Source organism: Phoenix dactylifera, unplaced genomic scaffold, assembly GCF_009389715.1.
Source record: "Phoenix dactylifera cultivar Barhee BC4 unplaced genomic scaffold, palm_55x_up_171113_PBpolish2nd_filt_p 001293F, whole genome shotgun sequence".
NCBI classification, from domain to species: Eukaryota; Viridiplantae; Streptophyta; class Magnoliopsida; order Arecales; family Arecaceae; genus Phoenix; species Phoenix dactylifera.
This window is the reverse complement of record NW_024068625.1, coordinates 68,001-88,177: the sequence shown is the minus strand read 5'-3', so window position 1 is coordinate 88,177 and position 20,177 is coordinate 68,001. Positions and strand designations below refer to the sequence as shown.

Here is a 20,177-nt window from a genome sequence, read left to right as displayed (position 1 = left end):
AATAAAAAATTAATTATTTTGATACATATACACTAATAGCTAGGATCATAGCTATTAAATTACTAACTGTACGTGCATCATTTATCAATTGGTCATTCATTAAATGGATATAAAACTGTATTTTTAAATAGTGAATTAAAAGAAGAAGTATATACGGAAGAACACGAGGGATTTGTAGTTTGTGGATAAGCACATGAAGTGTGCAAACTTGTTAAGTGTTTATATGGATTAAAACAAGCTCCTTAGAAATGGTATAAAAAAATTGATTAAATTATGTTTGGTAATGGCTATAAAATAAATAAATTTGATAAATGTGCATATAGTAAATTTTTATTAATGGAAAAGGTGTTATTATTTATTTGTATGTAGATGATACACTAACTTTTAGCGCTGATTTAGAACAAGTTGAGAAAATAGTAAAAGTTTGTCATCTTGTAGTTTTGCTATAAAAGATACAGGTATAGTTGAAGTTATATTAGGAATAAGAATTTTTAGAGATAATGATAGTTTAATTTTATCTCAAATCTCATTGCATAGAAAAAGTACTAAAGAAATTTAATTATATAGAGTGTGATCCTCCATTTGTACCTTTTTGATTCTAATCTTCAATTACTTCCAAATATTGGTAAGCATGTTGCACATTAGAATATGCAAGAGTTATTGGATGCTTAATGAATGCTATGACTTGTCCTAGGCTTGACATTGCTTTTGCTATTGGAAAGTTAAATAGATATACAAGTAATTTAAGTAATACACAGTGGCATGTTATATGTAGAATTTTAAAGTATTTAAAGAAGTATGGATTATACCATTAATTACAGCCGATATCCTTCTATTTTAGAAGGATGCTAGTTTGATTATAAATAAGAAAGATCATGCTTCAGTAAGCAAAGAAGCAGAATGGTTGAATTATCTCTTATACGAGATTCCATTATGGCCTAAACCATTGCTAGCTATATCAATACGTTGTGAGAGTGAGGCCATGCTATCAAGAGCATATAACGAAGTATATAATAAAAAGTCGAGACATGTTAGACTAAGACATAACTATGTAGGATAATTAATTACAAATGAAGTAATCATTGTTGACTTTGTAAGATAAAGTCAAAATTTGGTAGATCCATTAATAAAGGGACTTGTTAGAGATTTGGTGTTTAAAATATCAAAAGGGATGGGTGTCGGGCCTATATTTCAACATCACCGATGAGGAAATCTCATCTCAATGCTTGATACAACGTCAAGTCTGAGTTCAATGAGACAAAGTACATCATAAGAGTAATTGCAAGCACTATAATTTGATTTTAGTACTATTCTAAGGTGAAAGTGCTTCGTATCAGTAATGTATAAAGAGAAGGTACTCTTAATAAACCTATAACAGAAATTTGTTGAAGTGCTTTAGTTACGGGCACTTTCGATAATCTACTTATGTGAGTGTGAAGTAAAGCTGTTTCTCAAAGCTAAGGGCTTGACTTTTAAAGCACTCATGAAAAAAATATTGATACGAGGTCATAAAAGTGTCAGCTTATATTAAGCATTCATCAATGTAAAAATATTATATGTGAAAATATATATAGCTAATTAAAATAGAATTGCTTGTTCAAAGACTAGTTTACTATGCCATTTTTACTGGCTTTAACTTATCTTATCTTTACTAAGTGAAGATTCAAATTAATTTATTTGATCTAATAAAATTAATTTATTTTGAAAATAACAAATAATTATCGGATATTTTCAAAATAATAATAAAATTAATATTTTATTTTAAAACTTAACCATTCAATTTTTATGATGGTTGGTAGAGATTTGGAGGGCTTTGAGATCTAAGCTGGGTGCGGTTGCATGGTTAAAATTTGCTGCCTTTTTTTAAATGGTTTTCCAATCAGAAACCTGAAAGGCTTCTAGTTTGCGCGGCTTCTCGGCTGTACTCCCTCCTGCGAAGGCGAGACTCTGTATAAATACAGAACCTTCGCCAAACCCCCACAGATGGGGTGATCTCTCTCTGTGTCTGCGTACGAGACAGCCTTCCGCCATGGAATGTCTCGACATCTCCGCCGTCTCCTCTCCTGAAGCCCCGCCCGTCCGACCCCGGCTTCGCCCGGAAACCCCATCCCCAGGTGAGGCGAACCCTGATCCTCTCTTCTTGGCTGGATTTGAACTGTGCTTCGAGGTTTCCGTTAGTGATCATATTCTGTTCCGGAGGATCTTGAAATCTTTAAAGTTTTCTAGATGGAAATCTTTTATTGGAGCTCGATTCTATTCCTGAATCATCCGTTGTTACTGTTGTTATAACGAATGTGTTGTCGATAATGTTGGAGATGGTGTTTAGAGATCGATACGGTGCGGTGGATTTTCGTAGAAATTGAAGGGGAATATTATTTGTGCTGCAAACAGATCTAGATGCTAGTCGGAATCTTGAGGAGAGGATAAAATTTGGTGCTTTCTTCACTCTCCTACAGTGCAGTGTGCTGGCTCTAAGGGGGAATTGATTCAACTTATCTATTTGTTCCAAGTATTTACCAGAATATTCTACAGTAAAAGAATTGTTTAAGTCGGAAAATAAAGGATTGGCAAGGGATAAAACAAGAATTGTATCTCCTCGAGAAATCAATGCTAGTTGGTAAGGGGTAAAACAAGAATGGTATCTCCTCAAGAAATCAATGCTACTTGTTTGCACAAATTGAGCAGTTATCTAAATTGAGCCACTAGAATTCATGGTATGCAACAGTTCTAAGTCAGGAAAAATATTTCTCGCATTATGATTCTTGAAGCCATTTTATACCTGAAATTTGGAAGGCCCAATAAGTCTAAGAAAATGCTTGTTTTTTATGAACACTTTACTGTAATTGAGTTGATGTCAATTGGATTTTTTTTGGAGACTTTTAGTTCTTTTCTACATTTATATTTTCAGATAGCAAAGGGTTGATAGTGTGTGGAATAGTATTGCTTAGTCAAAAGTTCGGTAGAACATCTTAATATAAGGAGTTCAGCTTTAAGTTGGTTAAGGAATAGTTGTTGAATGAAAAAGTGGGGTTTTGGTTGTGAGTTGTCTTTTTATGGTCCTCTGCTAGTTATTTATTAGATCAGAAAGGTCCAAACTTATTTGCTCTTATTGTAATCTGCACAGATTGACCAAATTTGTAATTCTAGTATTGATTATTGATTAAAATATTTTCTCTCTCATGTGGGTTATCTGCATCTCTCATCTTTATTTTCAACCTCTACTCTCTATTTTAGGGTTTAATTTAGGAGTGTCCTTGATGCAATGGAAATTTAGGTGATGAAATGCCTATTCTAATTTTCTGACCAAAAGTATTACAAGAAGTTAAAGCTACAAATAACAAATTGAGTTCCTTCTGTATGTGGACAATGCCATGGTATACAGAAAGGTATAGAAAAATTGAAATATTCTGGTGAATGTATTTTCTTCAGATGAAGATGCCATGTGTAGAAAAACATTTAACATATTTTAGATAAAGAATGTACTTTTCTTTAACAGAAATCAAGATGTTGGTGTCCAACCAATTGATTTCTGTTAAATCATGTAAAACACAAATAGGACTATAGACTATAGAGCTTTATTTGATGATCACTAAAGAGTAGTAATTGAAAGAAAAATGACTGACTTCATAGTTGCACATCTTGACTTCTTGTTTGCACTGAACAACTGCCATTTTCTTCATTAATTCACCTAGAAAGCTAAATCTTGATGCTGTATTGTGTATTTTTCCATATCTATAAAGTGCTTAATTTTTGTATCTTCTATACAAACAAGTGCTTATTGGTATATTGGGCATGTTCATCATTTGATTGAGTATATACGACGGTCCTTGTGCTTGTATTGGTTGAAATGTAATAAATCTGGAGAAGAGACAAAACATAAAAGTTCTCGTGTAGAAGTTGAATGTCATGTTACATAATTAGTGTGGAATCATGTGCCTCAACATTTTTAATTAAAACAATTTTTCTAATCAAATAAATAGATTATATATCGGTAAGCAAGTTGTTGGATGCAATATATCTTGAAAGGATGCAATATATTGAAGTAAACTCATTGGATGTTGAAGAGGTTGGAGAGCATCGTGTAGATAATACCATACATGAAATCAAAAGATCAACTTGTTGGCGCATTCTTGCTTTGAAACATCTTAAGCTTTGTTGCTTCAATACCTATTTGATAGGTTGATGGGCAAGGTTTCAAGCAAGGTTCGCTGTCTCGGTATTGAAACCTGTACCGATACCATCCTATTACAGTGTCGGTACACGGTTCAGTGTAGTAAGGTTCGGCGTACCGAGACACTGTGTACCAATGCCAGAAACCTATCAAGTTACACCAGGGTGTGACGGTACAAATGGTACTATATTGTTTAGGTTGGTTTCTTGCATTGGTACATAATGTCTTGGTACGTGATAGAGTTCTGTACTGTGTCGGTACCCGGTATTGTACTATTTTTGCAAAAAATCATATGAGGTCTGGTACCCGTATTAGAAATCTTCTTGGCGATATTAATGATTAATGGCTAGTTGTAGTTTCTGTTTGCCATTGAGGGTTTGACTTGCTCAGTAAATGTTTCGAGCTCTGCTGCTTTGATATCTACCCACTTGCTTAGGGAGCCTTAAAGATTAGTAGCTAATTAGAATGTTGATCTTTATTGTAGTTATAATTTAGGTGTATTTTTTTTATGCCAGGTCTTATATTTAAAGTCTAAAAAAATTGATATTGCTGCATATGGTGGCATACCTGCCACTTGTGGAGAGAGTTATAGTATTTTTAATAAGCAGATTACATATATAATAACTGTCTATCCCTCTTCTCTCTTCCCCCAATTCCCTACTCCCTTCCTTCCTTCTTGTTTCTTGCATTTTTCTTTGTTTTTTCTTTCTACATGCCGTTAAGAAGTTATGCAACTTGTTCTCTCTTCCATGAAGAGACTGAAGGGGTTTCAATTTACTTGTTCTATATATTGGATTTTTAATCTCAATGATTAACACAAATATTTGGATTATAACATGCTGAAACACCTAGAGGATGCCATCAGGCATAGTTGGTAAAGTCACCAGTTCTTGGTACTAGTGGCTTGGTTTCACATCCCGCCCTAACCCAATTTCGGCCATGCTTCCTCCAAGCCCAATTCTCAAATATATGTTGAAACACCTAATATGGACTTTTAAAATCAAAAGATAAGCACCTCAAAAATGGGACAGGAACGAGCATGTCAGATTGACGGACCACAACCCACCAATGATGTTCCTATCATATGTTCTAGTAAAGATGCTTAACAGAATGGTAGATGTGATGTTCGAAGAAGAAAATAATGGATACATTCCTTTAAAAGGGATTACAAGTGTTGTGAGCTTTTGATAATGCAACAAATATAAATATAAAGCAAACTACAATGGAACTGTAAATTCAGAATAAGAGGTTAGTTGTGAAGAAGTAGAGATACGTTTTTTTCCTAATGAGTAGCAAGAAAAAGACGACATTTCTTGAAGCGAAACAATTGGTAATTTTTTTTCCACTATATGATCTATTGAAGGTGCTCAAAGCTTTTGTTCAGCAATGCATAACATAGATGTGCTTGCACACTAGAAACTATACAAGCCCTTAAGCTGGTACCTTGTGTAGACTGAGTAATGGGAAAAAGATAAAAAAGAAAGGTCTTGGTTGCATATATACTCCTGCAAATATATATTATTGTATATTTACCTTTCAAAAATCACTGTTTGCATATGTAGAGGTGGACTAGAATCTGGTCGACCAGATTTCACATCAGATTTGACCGGACAGTAGGGACATAACATTGACTCAAGCTATTGGATGTGATCTACTACTTCTAACCTTCTTAGATACCAAAAATTATGTTATTTAGAGACCCCTAGCCTATGCATTCAATGGTCTAAAATAAACATTTTAAATAACACGAAACAATGCATGTGTTTTGACCACTTGATACATAGGCTAAGGGTCTCCAAATATGTGATATTTAGTGTACAGTTTAAAGATAATTAATCTTGTAATAGCTCGGATCATTAGTGTCAGGTTCCCGTCATCCGATTAGGGTCAATTGAATTTGACATGAAATCATTTTAATGGGATTCTAGTCCACCTCTCTCTCTCTCTCTCTCTCTACATATATATATATATATATATATATGTATGTATGTATGTATGTATGTATGTATGCATGTGTATATATATATGCATACATACATACATACATATATATATATATGCATACATACATACATATCCATATGCATACATACATACACACACATACACACATATATATATGTATATACCTAAAATCATTCCATTTTTGCAGTGATACCCTGCTCATTAGTTTTTTGGCCAATGGTGTTAAGAAATAATCATTTTAAATGTAATAACATTATTATCCTTTTAAATGATTACCTCTGAAAAAAATGAAAAAAATATAACTCATTAAAATACAAATTTAATGTTAATTTTTTGAAGAATTTTTGTGCAAAAGGTTTAAAATATCATTTTATATTTAAATTGTTATTTATTAGCACCATAAGCAGAAAATCTAATTGGAGGAGTATTGTTGCAAAGCAAGGATGATTTGAAGCGTGTGTGTGTGTGTATATATATATGTATATGTATATGTATATGTGTGTGTGTGTGTATATATATGCAAATACTGATTTTTGAAGGATAAAAATGCAATAAGTCATTTTTGAAGGACTATAAAGGGCGTCGTATTGCATGAGTCTTCTACCATTGCAGGGTCTGGGGAGGGTCAGACGTATACAACCTTAATCCACGTGTTGAGAGGCTATTTTCGTGTTTTGATATTGTGGCACTCAGGTCACAGTGGAGCAACCTTACTGCCATGCCATGTGTAAAAGTTCCAAAAAGAAAATAACTTCCTATTTGCAATTTTATCCGACATCTCAAAGATTGCATATCAATTCACTCAAAAGTTGGCGAAATCTATCCTCTTTAAAGTAATTTTGATAGAATGACATGTAATGGGGCTGCTAAAACATTTATCTTAATAATGCATATGGAAGTTAATGATTTTAGAATGATTACTATTGTTTATCAACTTCTAGTGGTTATCAGTCTCAAAGATAAGTGTATGAGATTGACTTAAACTCTATGATAATAACTTGACCTTTTCCTGTTTACCATTTCACTTTTTAAGAAGTATGGAATTAACTGATTCAGTTCATTCAATACTTTACTATGCCTTTTGCATGGCTTTACCTTCTTCATTTAGCTTTTTTAAGCACTTTGTTGACATCATGGCTATTCATGTCAGATAGTAGAGAGAAACCAACCTACATTAGGTTCCTTGTCTCAAATATTGCGGCTGGATGCATCATTGGAAAGGGTGGCTCAACAATCACAGAATTTCAGTCACAGTCTGGAGCTCGTATTCAGTTATCACGTAATCATGAATTCTATCCAGGAACAACAGATAGGATAATCATGGTTTCTGGTGTCACTAGTGAAATAATAAAAGCAATGGAACTTATCCTTGAGAAACTGCTGACAGAGGTAATACTGACATTAGCTTTTGCATAGAATAATGTTTAAAGCTGATAAGTACATTTCCTGAAGTGCTCCCATGCCTGGCATAAATAGGCTGAAGAGAGTAATGATGCTGAAAGTAAATCCAAAGTGAGGCTCATTGTGCCACATAGCTCTTGTGGTGGCATAATTGGGAAATCCGGATCTACCATAAAGTATAAATTTGATCTTTACATTCTTCATCATAAAAATTGCTAAGTGTACCTTATATTCTGATGTTCTCTAATTTGTGAATACAAACTTCTGTGATTCAACTTCGTGAGTTCCTAATGTTCTAGAAGGTATATTGTCTTCATGTTAGTCGTTCTTTGCTTTTGACTACTACGACTTTCATTTTGTGACAAATTGACTGCTTTTTTGGGATTTGTTATGCAATGTCATAACTTCTATTATTGACGACTTGTTAACTACTGCACAGTTAGAAGTTGTGCTAAAGAAAAATATCTTAATGATAGCCACATAACAAAACTTTATTACTATGTGGTGTCTCTGTAAGTTTTTCTTCATCTCAATGTTTACTTCCTTTGATAGCACGAGCTTCGAGTCTTGAAAATTTCTATTGAAGTTCACTTAGTTCTTCCTTTCAGCCTTTTCTTTTCCAGTTTTCCCTTTTGCAGTAATTAGAGGCCCTTGCCTTACATACACTTGCTTTGATTCTTTTTGCATTGACATATAGCATCATAGTTGGTATTTTATCACTTCATCCTCTAGTGCAACTTTTAATGCACCGTCTAGTATACTTGTTTGCAATTTTATTCTTTTAGTTTTCCTGCTCATCCACTTTGATGATTTCATCCTTGCATCATTTGTCTTTGCATGCTTGAATTTACTTTATCACCCAACATATCACCATGTGACATGCTAGCTTTATTGCTGTCTTATGCACTCTTCCCTTGTTCTCATTGTCATGTGGCGATAACACAACATCCTGAAGGATTTTTCCTAGGTAAATTGTTTCAGACATTTTATTATCCATTCCATTGCATTGTTATGGTGCCTATATCTTTGAAAGCAGTGTTTTATAGTTCTGAATGGGCATCCCGTTTGTCATTTCATAAAGTTGACACTGTCCTTACTTGCAACTAATTTGAATCATGGAGTCTCCTTTTGAATGCTACATACTAGTTCATTGGTGATTCCATAACAAGTATAAAGAGATGAGAACTTAGACTAATCCTCTGATTAGGGCCTACCATATCAAGAGCATGGCCCATTTGGCCATAATGGCCACTCACTTGTCCTTGCTTCGCCATACATTTGTTTAATGATCTTAGTAAAACACTGTTCTTTGGTAATGCTCTCCAAACTATTACTCACGATATTCCATCATAGAATATCTGGGATAGGACCGTTGGGTAGCAGGAACACCTTTTCTTTCATGGGATTTGACCATTGATGGGGACTCTTGGTAAAGCAGAGCATTTTTAATTGATCCTGAAGAGTCTATGCTTGCAAATTGGTTGGTCTAAATATGTTTATTTTGAGTCTAGTTCGTCAAAGTCAAATGTTATCTTCAGATAATATGCTATCTGGTTAGAGAATATGTTTTCATTTTTTGCACTGCTAGAGAATATTTTTTTTCCCCTCTTAGAATTGATGCTTTTACTGTTTGCTGTTACATGTTTATGTGTACAATATGCATTTTGCAGGTCATTTGTTGAAGACTCGGGGGCAGGCATCAAGATATCACCTCAGGATAATAATCATGTTGGGTTGAATGATAGACTCGCTACAATAACAGGGTCTCTGGAGGAACAAATTCATGCAATATTTTTGATTTTGTCAAGGTTAACTGAAGATACTCATTATTCACAGTCCATAATCACTCCATATCCATATGCAGGTGTGATGCCAACCATGATCCTTTTTACTTGTCAGACACTCTTGTTACTGCCAGTAACTTTACATTTGCTTCCTAGTCCAGTTATACATTTGATACCAAGAAAATAATATTTTATCACAATTTTTTTAGTAATCCGTTATGCTTCATTATGTTTTCTGCTTGATACATTTTTGGGGTCTCACATTCAAGTCAGTATCATGTTGATGCCACTCACAATTTGCACTGACGGAGATCCTGGTATTGGTCGAGTTGTTTGGATTCTTCTAGATATTTCATTAATTGAATGAAGAATATATTTACGTGAATTACAAAGCTTAGAGGCAGGGTATAACTAAATCGGGGTAGCATAGTGTTGATCAATTTGTGAATCTTATTTCTTTTTTCTGTTTTTGTTTTGATTAGAACTTAATGATTCTTTATTAGCACCGAGAATTTGAAAGTATCTTGGAGGAAATTCCAACTCTTGATTGTTTAGTGAAGTAACTTCTAAGCCCTTAGTGAGCATTCATATGTATGAAGTTAATCTTCTTACTCTTCTTCTTCTACTTCTTCTATATTCCATACTTTAGGTTTCAACGTTGCTGGTGCTCATGGTATTCCAATTGGATGCATGATTCCTTCGGTGGCATGCAACCCAATAAGTGGAATGAATGGCTATGGAGGAAAATTCCCAAACAATAAGGTTAGATGTATTTTCAGGGCATAAAGAGTGAATTGCAGAACTGTCTGTTATAGTTGTATTAAAGTTGTTCCTGGCTTCCTGCATTTATTCAGTAATTCAAATATGTGGAATTATTTTTTCTAATTTACATTGTTATATTAACTCCAAGGGTAAGAGATTTATTTAGCTTACGCTAGCTTCATATGTTCACATAAATATGCAATTTTGCACAAGTATGTTTTAAAATTTTAGCATCTTAAGTTGTTTGCAAACAATTCAGAGGCTTCCATTTTATTAGTCTTTAAATTGCCCGGGTGACCTCACTCAATAGAGCCTATTGGAACCTCTTCTAACTGGCAATTGCAAAGGTTTAAATCTCGGTATTGGGCCCCATCTTGGTTTGCTCTTCCGATGGTACAGAACCAAGATGGCATGATGTATGTGGTGGGGACAGCCTGAAACAAGCATAAACAAAAAAAAATTTATCCTGGTCCGTCCCGATTGTCCTGGTGCATCCCTAGTGTAGGGACACAAGTGGGCAGGACTTCCCTGTTCAATAGAGAACTAGCGTCCTGCAGATGTCCGGGGTCTCACTTTCCTGTCAGCATGGCACGATACAAATTCGTTCCAGCAGGACTCAAATCCTTGGTCAATTGGATACTACGTTCTTTTTGGTGCATAAGAAGAATTTGGTGCATGGAGCTATTGTGAAACCAAAATGTAGAGGGCAGCGACGAGCAAGCAAGGAAACAATGACTGTACACTTACCAACAATTGTCTTTTCCTGATATCTAATCTAACAGGTAAGAAATTAAATAGCACATTGTACTGAAGTGTATCTTGTTCTAAACAAGTTGGACCTGTAAAACAAATTGAAAGGAAAATATAATATATCATTCGTTTCTTACCTTTGCACCAAGGAAATCATCAAATAAGATATCTCAACAATATTTTAAGTTGTAAATGAAACGCATTGATTGGTTGTGCCAAATTATGGAAAGACCTGTAGAGAACAAGAAACATTATTTAGCAACTGATACTGGACTAAAGGAACAAAACTGACAACAGTTTGTCACCTATCACTGTAATTTACATGATTTCTTGTTCCATACATGAGTGTAGAACTGATAAAGACATTTTGGGGCTCCCTGGCTGACCATTAGACGCTGAAGGGAGAATGCAGGGGAGCTTTACTGAGAATTGTAACTAGAGAGGATGAGGAAATAGGAATAGAAGGGGAGCAAGAAATGATTTCTTTTCCCAATAAATGCAGAGCTCTCTAACATGATTATTCTGTGTATGACACTTGCCTTCCTAGATCTATATGCCCACATACAGTTTTTTTTTTTTCAGTGCTGTAAGGACATAAACATGAGATTCTCAGTGGTATTAACTCCGTAAATGAGATCAACTACCATGATTTTTACTTTTTAAAACTTTCTTTCCCATTGCCAATGGGCTCCAATCTCACGGCCAAGATGGAGAATGAACAAGTAGTTTTGGACCTTTACAAACTCAACAACCCGACTCCATATGAACTCATTAAGTTCAAAGTGTGGCAATGCATGTCCTTTATTTCTACCTCCATTATCCATGAAATCCATTTACTATATTTTCTAATTCTCATGACAAAGTTTTCCACTTCAAGGGTGGTCTCTATCGTTCACTGAGAAGCTTAGGCATTGCATGAAATCTTCGGGTTGCAAACAAGGTTTGGAATCTTGGCCATATCGTACCATGTTGATGTCATATTGACTGTTATAATGCATCACACTGTCCCATATCCACATGAGGTGTCATTTGGTTTGGAGAACTGTGAGTAAATACAGGGGTGTGCCACATTTGTTGCTTTACTGGTACGTGAATGATGCATGGTCGATACATGAGTTTTCAAACCTTGGTTCTAAATTATTGTACAAGATATGCTAAAGAGGAAAAATTAACTAGTTAGAATTATCACCTAGTGATGTTTATTAACTCAATCGAATTTATTGTTTGAATAGGAAGACAGCATGATTCAAAAAAGTGTTCAAATGGGAGAACATGGTGCTAGAACTTGAACCTTGGTATCCAATCAGGAATTCAAAGGAACTTGAATCAAACCAGCTTGGAAACCCGGATGAACTTTGCTTAGTAATGACCTGGACATATATAGAGAAAAATGGTACAGCCATTAACATTCATTATTTGGATAAACTATTAATATTCTTTGACAAAGGCAACTCTCGACCCTCACTTATCACGAACCAAGATTCATTTACCTAGGATTCTTTCCTCTTACGCAAGCCCAAACAGAAAATTCTTAGCTTTATAATTTTTAGAAACAGAGGCATGCAAAAATGTGCTTTCTGTCCTGGTGTCTGTCACAGGGCAGAAGACATTTGTTTCATCAAAGCCCTAATTTTCCTTGATCTTAAGGTTCATGCATGCCTTTGTTGGCCAATCTTAAGTGATCCTGTATCAGATTTGATGGAGAAAAAATAGTTGAGAATTTCTTGTATTTTGGTTCTCTTAATACAATGATTTTTTGTGTTCGTTTTAGAGTCCTTGTTTGGATATGAGTTGGTGTACAGATGTCCTAAATTAAGTATATAGTGGGATGGAATAATTCCAAAGTCATTATGTTTTAGTTCCGGACAACTTCAAGTGTCTTTTTTTGGACTTACATGGAAATCCAAATTTTGAAATTTCAAAGAAAAGGTTATGGCTGCCAATATGGGAGCTAAAATACTTGGTTATTTAAAGTCATAACTTACTTGCAAAGCTAGTCATCATATAACTATAAGCAAGCCCACAAGCCAGCTATTAGAGAAGGCATCACGGTGAATTGTTTGAATGAATAAAAAGATGTCCGTTAGGCAGATTCAACCTGATTTGTTCTTTGATATTTTCTTTCTTCACTGCTAAGTGATTCACCCATGCTCCTAACATCTGTTAGATTCTCTCTTCTTCTTCATCTTTCTCCATTAGAGTGCAATGTATTCCTTAAAGCATACACTAGAAATCTTCTCAATATATTGCTGTAGACAGGAAATTGATGTCAGGCTTTTTCCATGGCTGTAGCTTATTAATACTTTGTGTGAATTTCTGTTTCCTTTATGTTATAAATTTTTCCTTAAAGTCAGATTTCTTTCATTTTATTTTCTGCACTAAAACAATTTCTGCAGTCTGAGTTTTTATTAGATCTTGAACAGATGATATCCAGTTGCCCTAAAACTCTAGATACAATTTCCTATTAGCTTTGCCTGGATGTAAGTCAAAAAGCAGAAATTTCTGATATTCAATATTAAATTAAAGAGGATACAAGAGACATATCATTTAATCTAAATGAAGATTGTGCAGGCAAGAACATAAAGGGCATTGTTTGTCAGTTGGAAATGAGCTATGGGCCTGATGAGATGATGTAAGGAGGGCGGTTTTTCTGATACTTAAACAATTGATCATGTGGCATTGTATACACACACACTTAAGGGTGGTTGGTTGCTTGCTCCTAGAGACAGCTGATCCACCAAAAGCTCAGTAGGCCTCGTCATAAATCAGTCAAGTTATGACACAATCCATTCTGTTCCATTGGATGGTGAATCTTCAAACCAGGAGTGAAATCATTAGTTTAGGATGCTCTTCATTATGTATACATGTTTGAATACTTGAAATGTTTCTTCCGGGTCAGTAAGGCACATCCCATACTGCCCTGTACGGTACATGGTACTTCAAATAATATAAAGTTCTCTATATGTTTCATCAATACCATCACTTTCTTAACTTTTTCAGCCTCTTAACTTTAACTCAGATTGAACGCTAATCCCCTGTCTTGTTTGAAACCTTTCTATAATCCAGGTGATTCTTCTCATATCAAATTCTGCCCTTTTCTATTGTCATCTAGATTTCGAAACCTAGGACCCACGGAGGGTAGCTTTTTGGTTACCAGCCTTATACCTTTCAGTTTGCAATCAGTAGATTTGGCTTCTTTTGTCCTCTCTGTGTCAGTCAAGCCCCTCTCTTGGCCAAAGATGCCTTGGCTAAAATTTCAAGAGAGGTTCAGACGGATGATTTGAAGCTGAGATTCCATTGAATCATTAAATTATACCTTTTTTTAAAGTAGCCTATATAGATGGGATAAGGCTTGTTAAAGTATTGACTGCATCATTCTGAAGAACTGGCCAATGATTTTTCTTCTTCCTGTGCATCTATTATCTTTTTCTCTTGGTTTAGATATCACTTTACTGTATTTGCTTTTGCAATTTAACTTTTTTCTTACAAAAAAGAGTAGTAAAGAAGTAATAGGTGAATTTATTGGCAACTGAAAAATGATATCTAAAGAAAATAATGTAATTTAAATGCACCAGTTTCAACCTTGAGCCACAGGAACAGGTTAGCATCTTTAGTTTTGATTTCCTTAGTGATTAGCATCTACATGAAACATCTTAAGCCAGGTTGATTTTATGTTACGGAAAAGCCACACTCTGGCAAGTCATGCCGTAAGATTTCATGTCCTTTTCCGAGATCTACTGAGCAGACTTATTCTCTTTTTGTATTGCTTTTTTCTCCAAAATTTATTGCCTTGGATTTGTGATAAAAATATCTAAGACTTCTCTCTTGGTGTTGGATTCTTTATGTTTAAGATTATCTGTTCAATGCCTCTGTAGGTTATGACATCAACTTTTGTCTCTACAAGGTCATCTGCTGGGACCTCTGGAAGCCGAGGCAACTCTTTGATGATTGGTGTTGCAGATGAGCATATTGGAGCTGTTGTTGGTCGTGGAGGAAGGAACATAATGGAGATCAGCCAGGTGTGCATTATAGGATTAGGTCCTTTAATTTATTTTCTTTTAATGAAATCTTCTAATTCATAGAATAGTATATTTCAATTTTAAATTCGATCAGGAAAAATTTATAAATGGTTCTCTGAAAGAATTACTCAACTTGAAGTAGATCTTGACATCTTATAATGGAATCTTATGTAAAAGAAAATAGTCCATGGTGATAGTTAGCGGTTTGTATTTTGTTCTTGCTAAGGTTAACATTAGACTCCATTATTCAAAGTTTTTTTGAATAAATAAAATCCAATATTATTTTTAAAAAACTAAATTGTTCCAATGGATAATAAATAAAAATTTCTATCATCATTTGTTGATGATTTAGTTAGACCTCTTGTTATTAGGCATTGTAATGTTAATTTTGACATGGATGATGCCATGCTCCATATGAATGTACACAGTTTTTCCATACACTATGTAAATCATGCATCCGACCAGAAGTCTATTCTCTCCCCCAATCACCCTATATTAATTAAAAACAACTAATTTCTCTGTCACATTCAGCCTCCCCCTCTGGTGAATCATATGGTTAATTAGGCCGATGTTTGGTATGACTTGTGCGAGATAATTTGTATGTGGTCTAGGTTATGGACTAAGCCGTGATGTTTATTCGACAGTTTAGTAAAGCGTAGATTGTTTCTGAGTTTTATGCTATTTTTATCTGGCTTTATTTTAATTTGTTACAATTTTGTCAGACCAACTCTGACTTTTCCTTTAGGTTTGGGTTCCAAATCCAATCCATCAGTCAAAATTTTAGTTCTTTTCATGTTCAAATCATCATAGCTTAAATTACGTTTGATAATATTATGTCAATCTAATTTCTATCGTAATTTTGTCTTCCTGCCATGATTATAGTTATGAGAGTCTAAAAAATTAGAGGTTATGGGTTGGTTGATTCTTATAATAATAGACTTAATGTGCTAATGTTGCAGGTTAGCGGAGCAAGGATTAAAGTATCAGATAGAGGTGATTTCATTTCTGGTACATTTGAGAGGTAATGCTCTTGCATGTACTTATTTTCAGACTGGCGAACGCATTGTTCAACTTATTCTGATTTTTTTTTCTTTTTCTTATCATTGGTGTCAACAGGAAGGTCACAATAACGGGTTCCTGGGGAGCAATCAATGCAGCTGAATCGATGATCATGCACAAGATATCATCAATTTCTGCAAGATGATAGCTTTTCATTTGTGACTTGAGGATCTTTTTGCGGTATTCTCATGGATAACTGTTGTTGCTAAGATCTGTACTTATGATAACAAGGAAGGACAATGTATATGTTGTCGAGGGCTGAGGAAATGAGGCTCTTTCCGAACTTGGATGGGCAGGATAATGTAACCATTTTACTTGACTGTTGCTAGATTCTACTGTATGCAACATTGAGTTTTTCAGATCAAGTGGGCTCTGCATCTAGTATTTTTATCAAGTTCACATATATGCATTGTGGTAATATTTTGCTCAGGATGGGGAACAATATGTCCCCTTTTCCTCTTATGTGATTATACTTTATCTGTGCAGATTTTTCTTAGTCCGATTTTTGGTTAAATAAATGGCTGGGCCGTTCTGCTGCAGAGAGGGACAGCTACATATGCTTGTGGACTTGTGAGACTTCACCTGTTGTATTTATAAACAATATTGGCTTCCACTCGATCTATTCATGGTTAAGAGTCGTTCAGGGTGTATAGTACATTTCGAGCCGGCTGTGTTTACCTTGTAGTACTGTATCAATGGGTTAAGATGGCACGGGTAATTTTGGAGTATATTGTCTTAGTCTCCTCTCGACTAAGACTTTGCTTAAATTACAAACAATTAATCACCCTCCCATGCTCTCCTATACAATCTGTGTCCCCCAAGACCAACAGAAATCCATAGGTACTGCAATTGGAATCCCTCGTGACTGCAGTCGTATCTCCGAATCAAAACCAACAGAAATCCATAGGTACTGCACCATTGGCCAAACTACTCACTAAATGGATGCATATCATAGGTGCACACAGTTGCACTATTGGCCCAAATATCTGTAACAAGGCAGACCTCACTCAGAAAAACTAGCCTCAATATATTATTTAGGTTTTAGCTGATGCAGGATTAAACACAAACTTACATGAATTCTCACATATTCTCTCCATTTTAAGCTCTAGAATCCTCACAAGCCTAAAGGTCCAAATACATTAATACCATAAATCTAATAATAAACACCACAATCAGCTCGTGATTAGTCTAAATAGATCCATATTATAGTATCCTCTGATTCACATAAGTAGTTGGCTAGATTCACTTTGATACAATTTGTAACAATTTTGGATTTCATCCAAAAAACTCATCAAAAAATATTATTTAAGCTTCTTGGTCTATACTTAAAATGCGCCTTTACTAACCCACTGTATAGCGCGGAGCGCCTCGAGTCGGGCTCAGCCCAGCCCCATGGGTTCAGTGACTACAGTATGACCCATCCTACTACCCAAGGCTGCATGCTGGTAGGCGGCGGGACCTGTTGGCTCCATGCTTGCACATTTCGATCACGGGATGCCATCTGCACAGGGGGGAGTGTACAAGACCCTTTCAAAATCACTAACATATATACATGCATGCATATAAACATACATGCATATTAAAAGAGCATTATAGCTCTAAGGGCACTACAACAAAAATGATTTTTGGCAGCAAATTGCTTGTGATATTTTTTATTTTATATAGTTAGACTTTTTTTTTTTTTTTGCTTCATTATAGTATGAATGTCGCTACCTTCCATTAAGTATTTTTATTGATGGTTTCATTTTGTAAATGGCGCTATGAATTTGTATTCTATGGGATATAACTTGGAGTGTTGAAAATTAGAACCACTATTACAACATTTAGCTAATACACCGGGAAATATTATCATAATTTCTGGAATTTTGGAGTCGTGCTCATAACCTAATAATAATTGAGAATTTTTAAGCGCTAGCCTCAGGCAATGGTTAGTCTGTTTGATCTACGGGTTGCAACGGGTTACATCAGTTAGAACTTGACTCGGCCAAACCCAAACTTTACTTTGGATTGGGTTTGACTGAATCAAGACAATATAAAAACTACCTTGGCTTGGAAGATGTCAATTAGATATTAAGTTAGCTGAGGCTTGGATTGGAAGCTCAAACAACCCAACTTCAACCAAATCCAACCCGAATGTAATGAGGTTCCTGCTCCGAACATACTTGCAATGTTATAGTAAACTCTTGCTCCGTGCAACTAAATCAAGCCCAAACTACACTATCAACCAGCGCAAATGACGAGCTGAAAAAATCTACAGTCAGGTCTTGGATTGGGTTGGGTTGGACTAGTGTTGAGTGTGTTTTTTGTTTATCTTTCTAACTCTGTAAACATGCTTATAACCATTGCATGGCTAATTGCTATTACGAGCACAATGTTCAACTAGATGACTAATGAAACCAGTATCTGGGGGGGCTCCAAGTGGGTGCCATCCCTGCTCCGAAATATTTAGGCCATGATAAGTGGCAATGTTGCCTTTTAGGCCGAGCATGTTTACAGAGAGGCTAATGAGGCTACGGATTAGATGACGCTGTAGGTGGCTGACCACTCCGAAAGATCTTATGGGTTGGAAAAAAGGAGCTACCCAAAGTACTCTAAGATTTGCTGTTTTTTATTTTTTTTTAGATATATTTATATCAGAAGTGTATAAGCCATCCACTTTGGCAAAAGAAAAATAAGTTTGAACATTGCCTCACTGAAATTATGCTTTGCGGCAACTGAATGCGTCACATCTGAGGGTCGACATCTTCGATCTTTCTCTTGCACTACCACCTCTCGAAGCTTCCGCCAAATGCGAACGGTGCGTGTGACACGTACCCACAGGCCACCTACCCTCCAAGGCCGATAATGGCCATCCTAATCATCCTAGGAATTGGATAAGACGCATGAGAAAGATAGGAAGCAGCTACCAAATAACCAGGGATCTGATACTCGCCCCACGAGATAACATGCGAGGCTCGAACCACACTCGATGGTCTAAAACATCCACTAGTGCCCATAATGGTAGGGCCGCCCACTTCCCTCTTGATAGGAGAACCACTAATGAGGAGATGGGTCTCCCTAGCTACATGGGTGAACTCGGGTCACAAGTTCCTCCAAAAAGTGGGTGCAAAGCGGGCCTGGCCCGCGCCACGACTACGTCGAAGTGCGGCACACCTGGAATCCCCCGTTTGTCATTTTGCTCCCAAAATATACCGAATAAAATTGCATGCAACGGCTATAAATACTCTTACCTAGTCATACTTTGTTTGCCCGACCCAGCAGAGTCCCGTTGGCGCGCGAGTCCTTTAGCATGGCGAGTTCGAAAGTTGTAGGTGTTGCAGTACTCCTGCTATTGCTCGGTGTGGAGCTCATAGCTGCCGCAAGGGTGGTGATTCATGCTACCGGTGGCGGTGGAGGTGGTGGTTTTGGTGGCGGAGGTGGCGGTGGCGGAGGTTCTGGGTTAGGCTCAGGCTATGGTTCTGGGTATGGCTCTGGAGAAGGCCATGGGTATGGTGGTGGTGAGGGAGCTGGGGGAGGCTACGGACGTGGCGGCGGTGGTGGTGGAGGAGGTGGGTCTGGTTATGGAGCCGGTGGTGGCAGTGGCTCCGGTTATGGTTCGGGGTATGGCTCTGGGGGAGGAAAAGGAGGGGGTGGGAGAGGTGGAGGCGAAGGTGGTGGTGGTGGTGGTGGAGGTGGTTCCGGGTATGGGAGTGCTGGTGGGAGTGGCTCCGGTTATGGGTCGGGATATGGTGGTGGATCAGGCTACGGCAGCGGTGCTGGTGTGAATGCAGGACATGGCGAAGGAGGGGGAGGAGGTGGCGGCGGCGGCGGCGGCGGCGGGTCGGGATATGGATCAGGCTCTGGAGGGGGGTCTGGATACGGATCCGGGTACGGATCTGGATACGGATCCGGGTACGGTGGTGGGCAAGGGTGAGCACCATCAGTGTAGTTCCATACCATGGCTGAGCTCAGTATGTTTTCCCCGGGCTTAGCCATGGTGATCATGCTGCTCATGGGGTTGCCTTGCTTTTGTATCATTGAATAAGGGCATCCCAGTTAGTTCTATATAAATATGCACAGATATGTATTGACATGCAGCACCGAGTGTTAAGATATAATATTACTGTTGATCACAGTGTGTGTTCTTATTTACATGTATTAAACTAGCGTGGTTTCCTTCTTGCTCTTCTTCTTGCTATAACTCTTTCTCAGACTGGTGGATTGATTGTTTCTACCGAAGCAAATGAGTTCGGATCCTCATATTTCCATCAAGTTCTCTGGTTGAAA

The 20,177-nt window shown here is 36.6% G+C and overlaps 2 protein-coding genes across 2 annotated transcripts; both read left to right on the top strand.

The window, feature by feature from the left end:
- The first annotated feature begins 1,877 nt into the window (after positions 1–1,877).
- On the top strand, positions 1,878–16,310 carry LOC103710350 (protein BTR1-like). Its single transcript, XM_008796025.4, has 8 exons — positions 1,878–2,114; positions 7,287–7,525; positions 7,613–7,713; positions 9,208–9,401; positions 9,971–10,083; positions 14,709–14,852; positions 15,812–15,873; positions 15,969–16,310. Exons 1-8 carry the CDS (start codon positions 2,030–2,032, stop codon positions 16,054–16,056), a joined length of 1,026 nt encoding a protein of 341 aa, XP_008794247.2. The 5' UTR covers positions 1,878–2,029; the 3' UTR covers positions 16,057–16,310.
- A 2,850-nt stretch (positions 16,311–19,160) lies between these two features.
- On the top strand, positions 19,161–20,077 carry LOC103710392 (glycine-rich cell wall structural protein 2-like). Its single transcript, XM_008796085.3, has one exon. The coding sequence runs from the start codon at positions 19,201–19,203 to the stop codon at positions 19,822–19,824; it is 624 nt and encodes a 207-aa protein (XP_008794307.2). The 5' UTR covers positions 19,161–19,200; the 3' UTR covers positions 19,825–20,077.
- The last annotated feature ends 100 nt before the right edge of the window (positions 20,078–20,177 follow it).

Excerpts from the sequence above, each read along its gene's own strand:
- LOC103710350 (XM_008796025.4), top strand. The coding sequence starts at position 2,030 with ATGGAATGTCTCGACATCTCCGCCGTCTCCTCTCCTGAAGCCCCGCCC. Across the intron at positions 2,115-7,286 it reads CCCGGAAACCCCATCCCCAG|ATAGTAGAGAGAAACCAACC; the intron begins GTGAGGCGAACC and ends TATTCATGTCAG. Across the intron at positions 9,402-9,970 it reads CACTCCATATCCATATGCAG|GTTTCAACGTTGCTGGTGCT; the intron begins GTGTGATGCCAA and ends TCCATACTTTAG.
- LOC103710392 (XM_008796085.3), top strand. The coding sequence starts at position 19,201 with ATGGCGAGTTCGAAAGTTGTAGGTGTTGCAGTACTCCTGCTATTGCTC.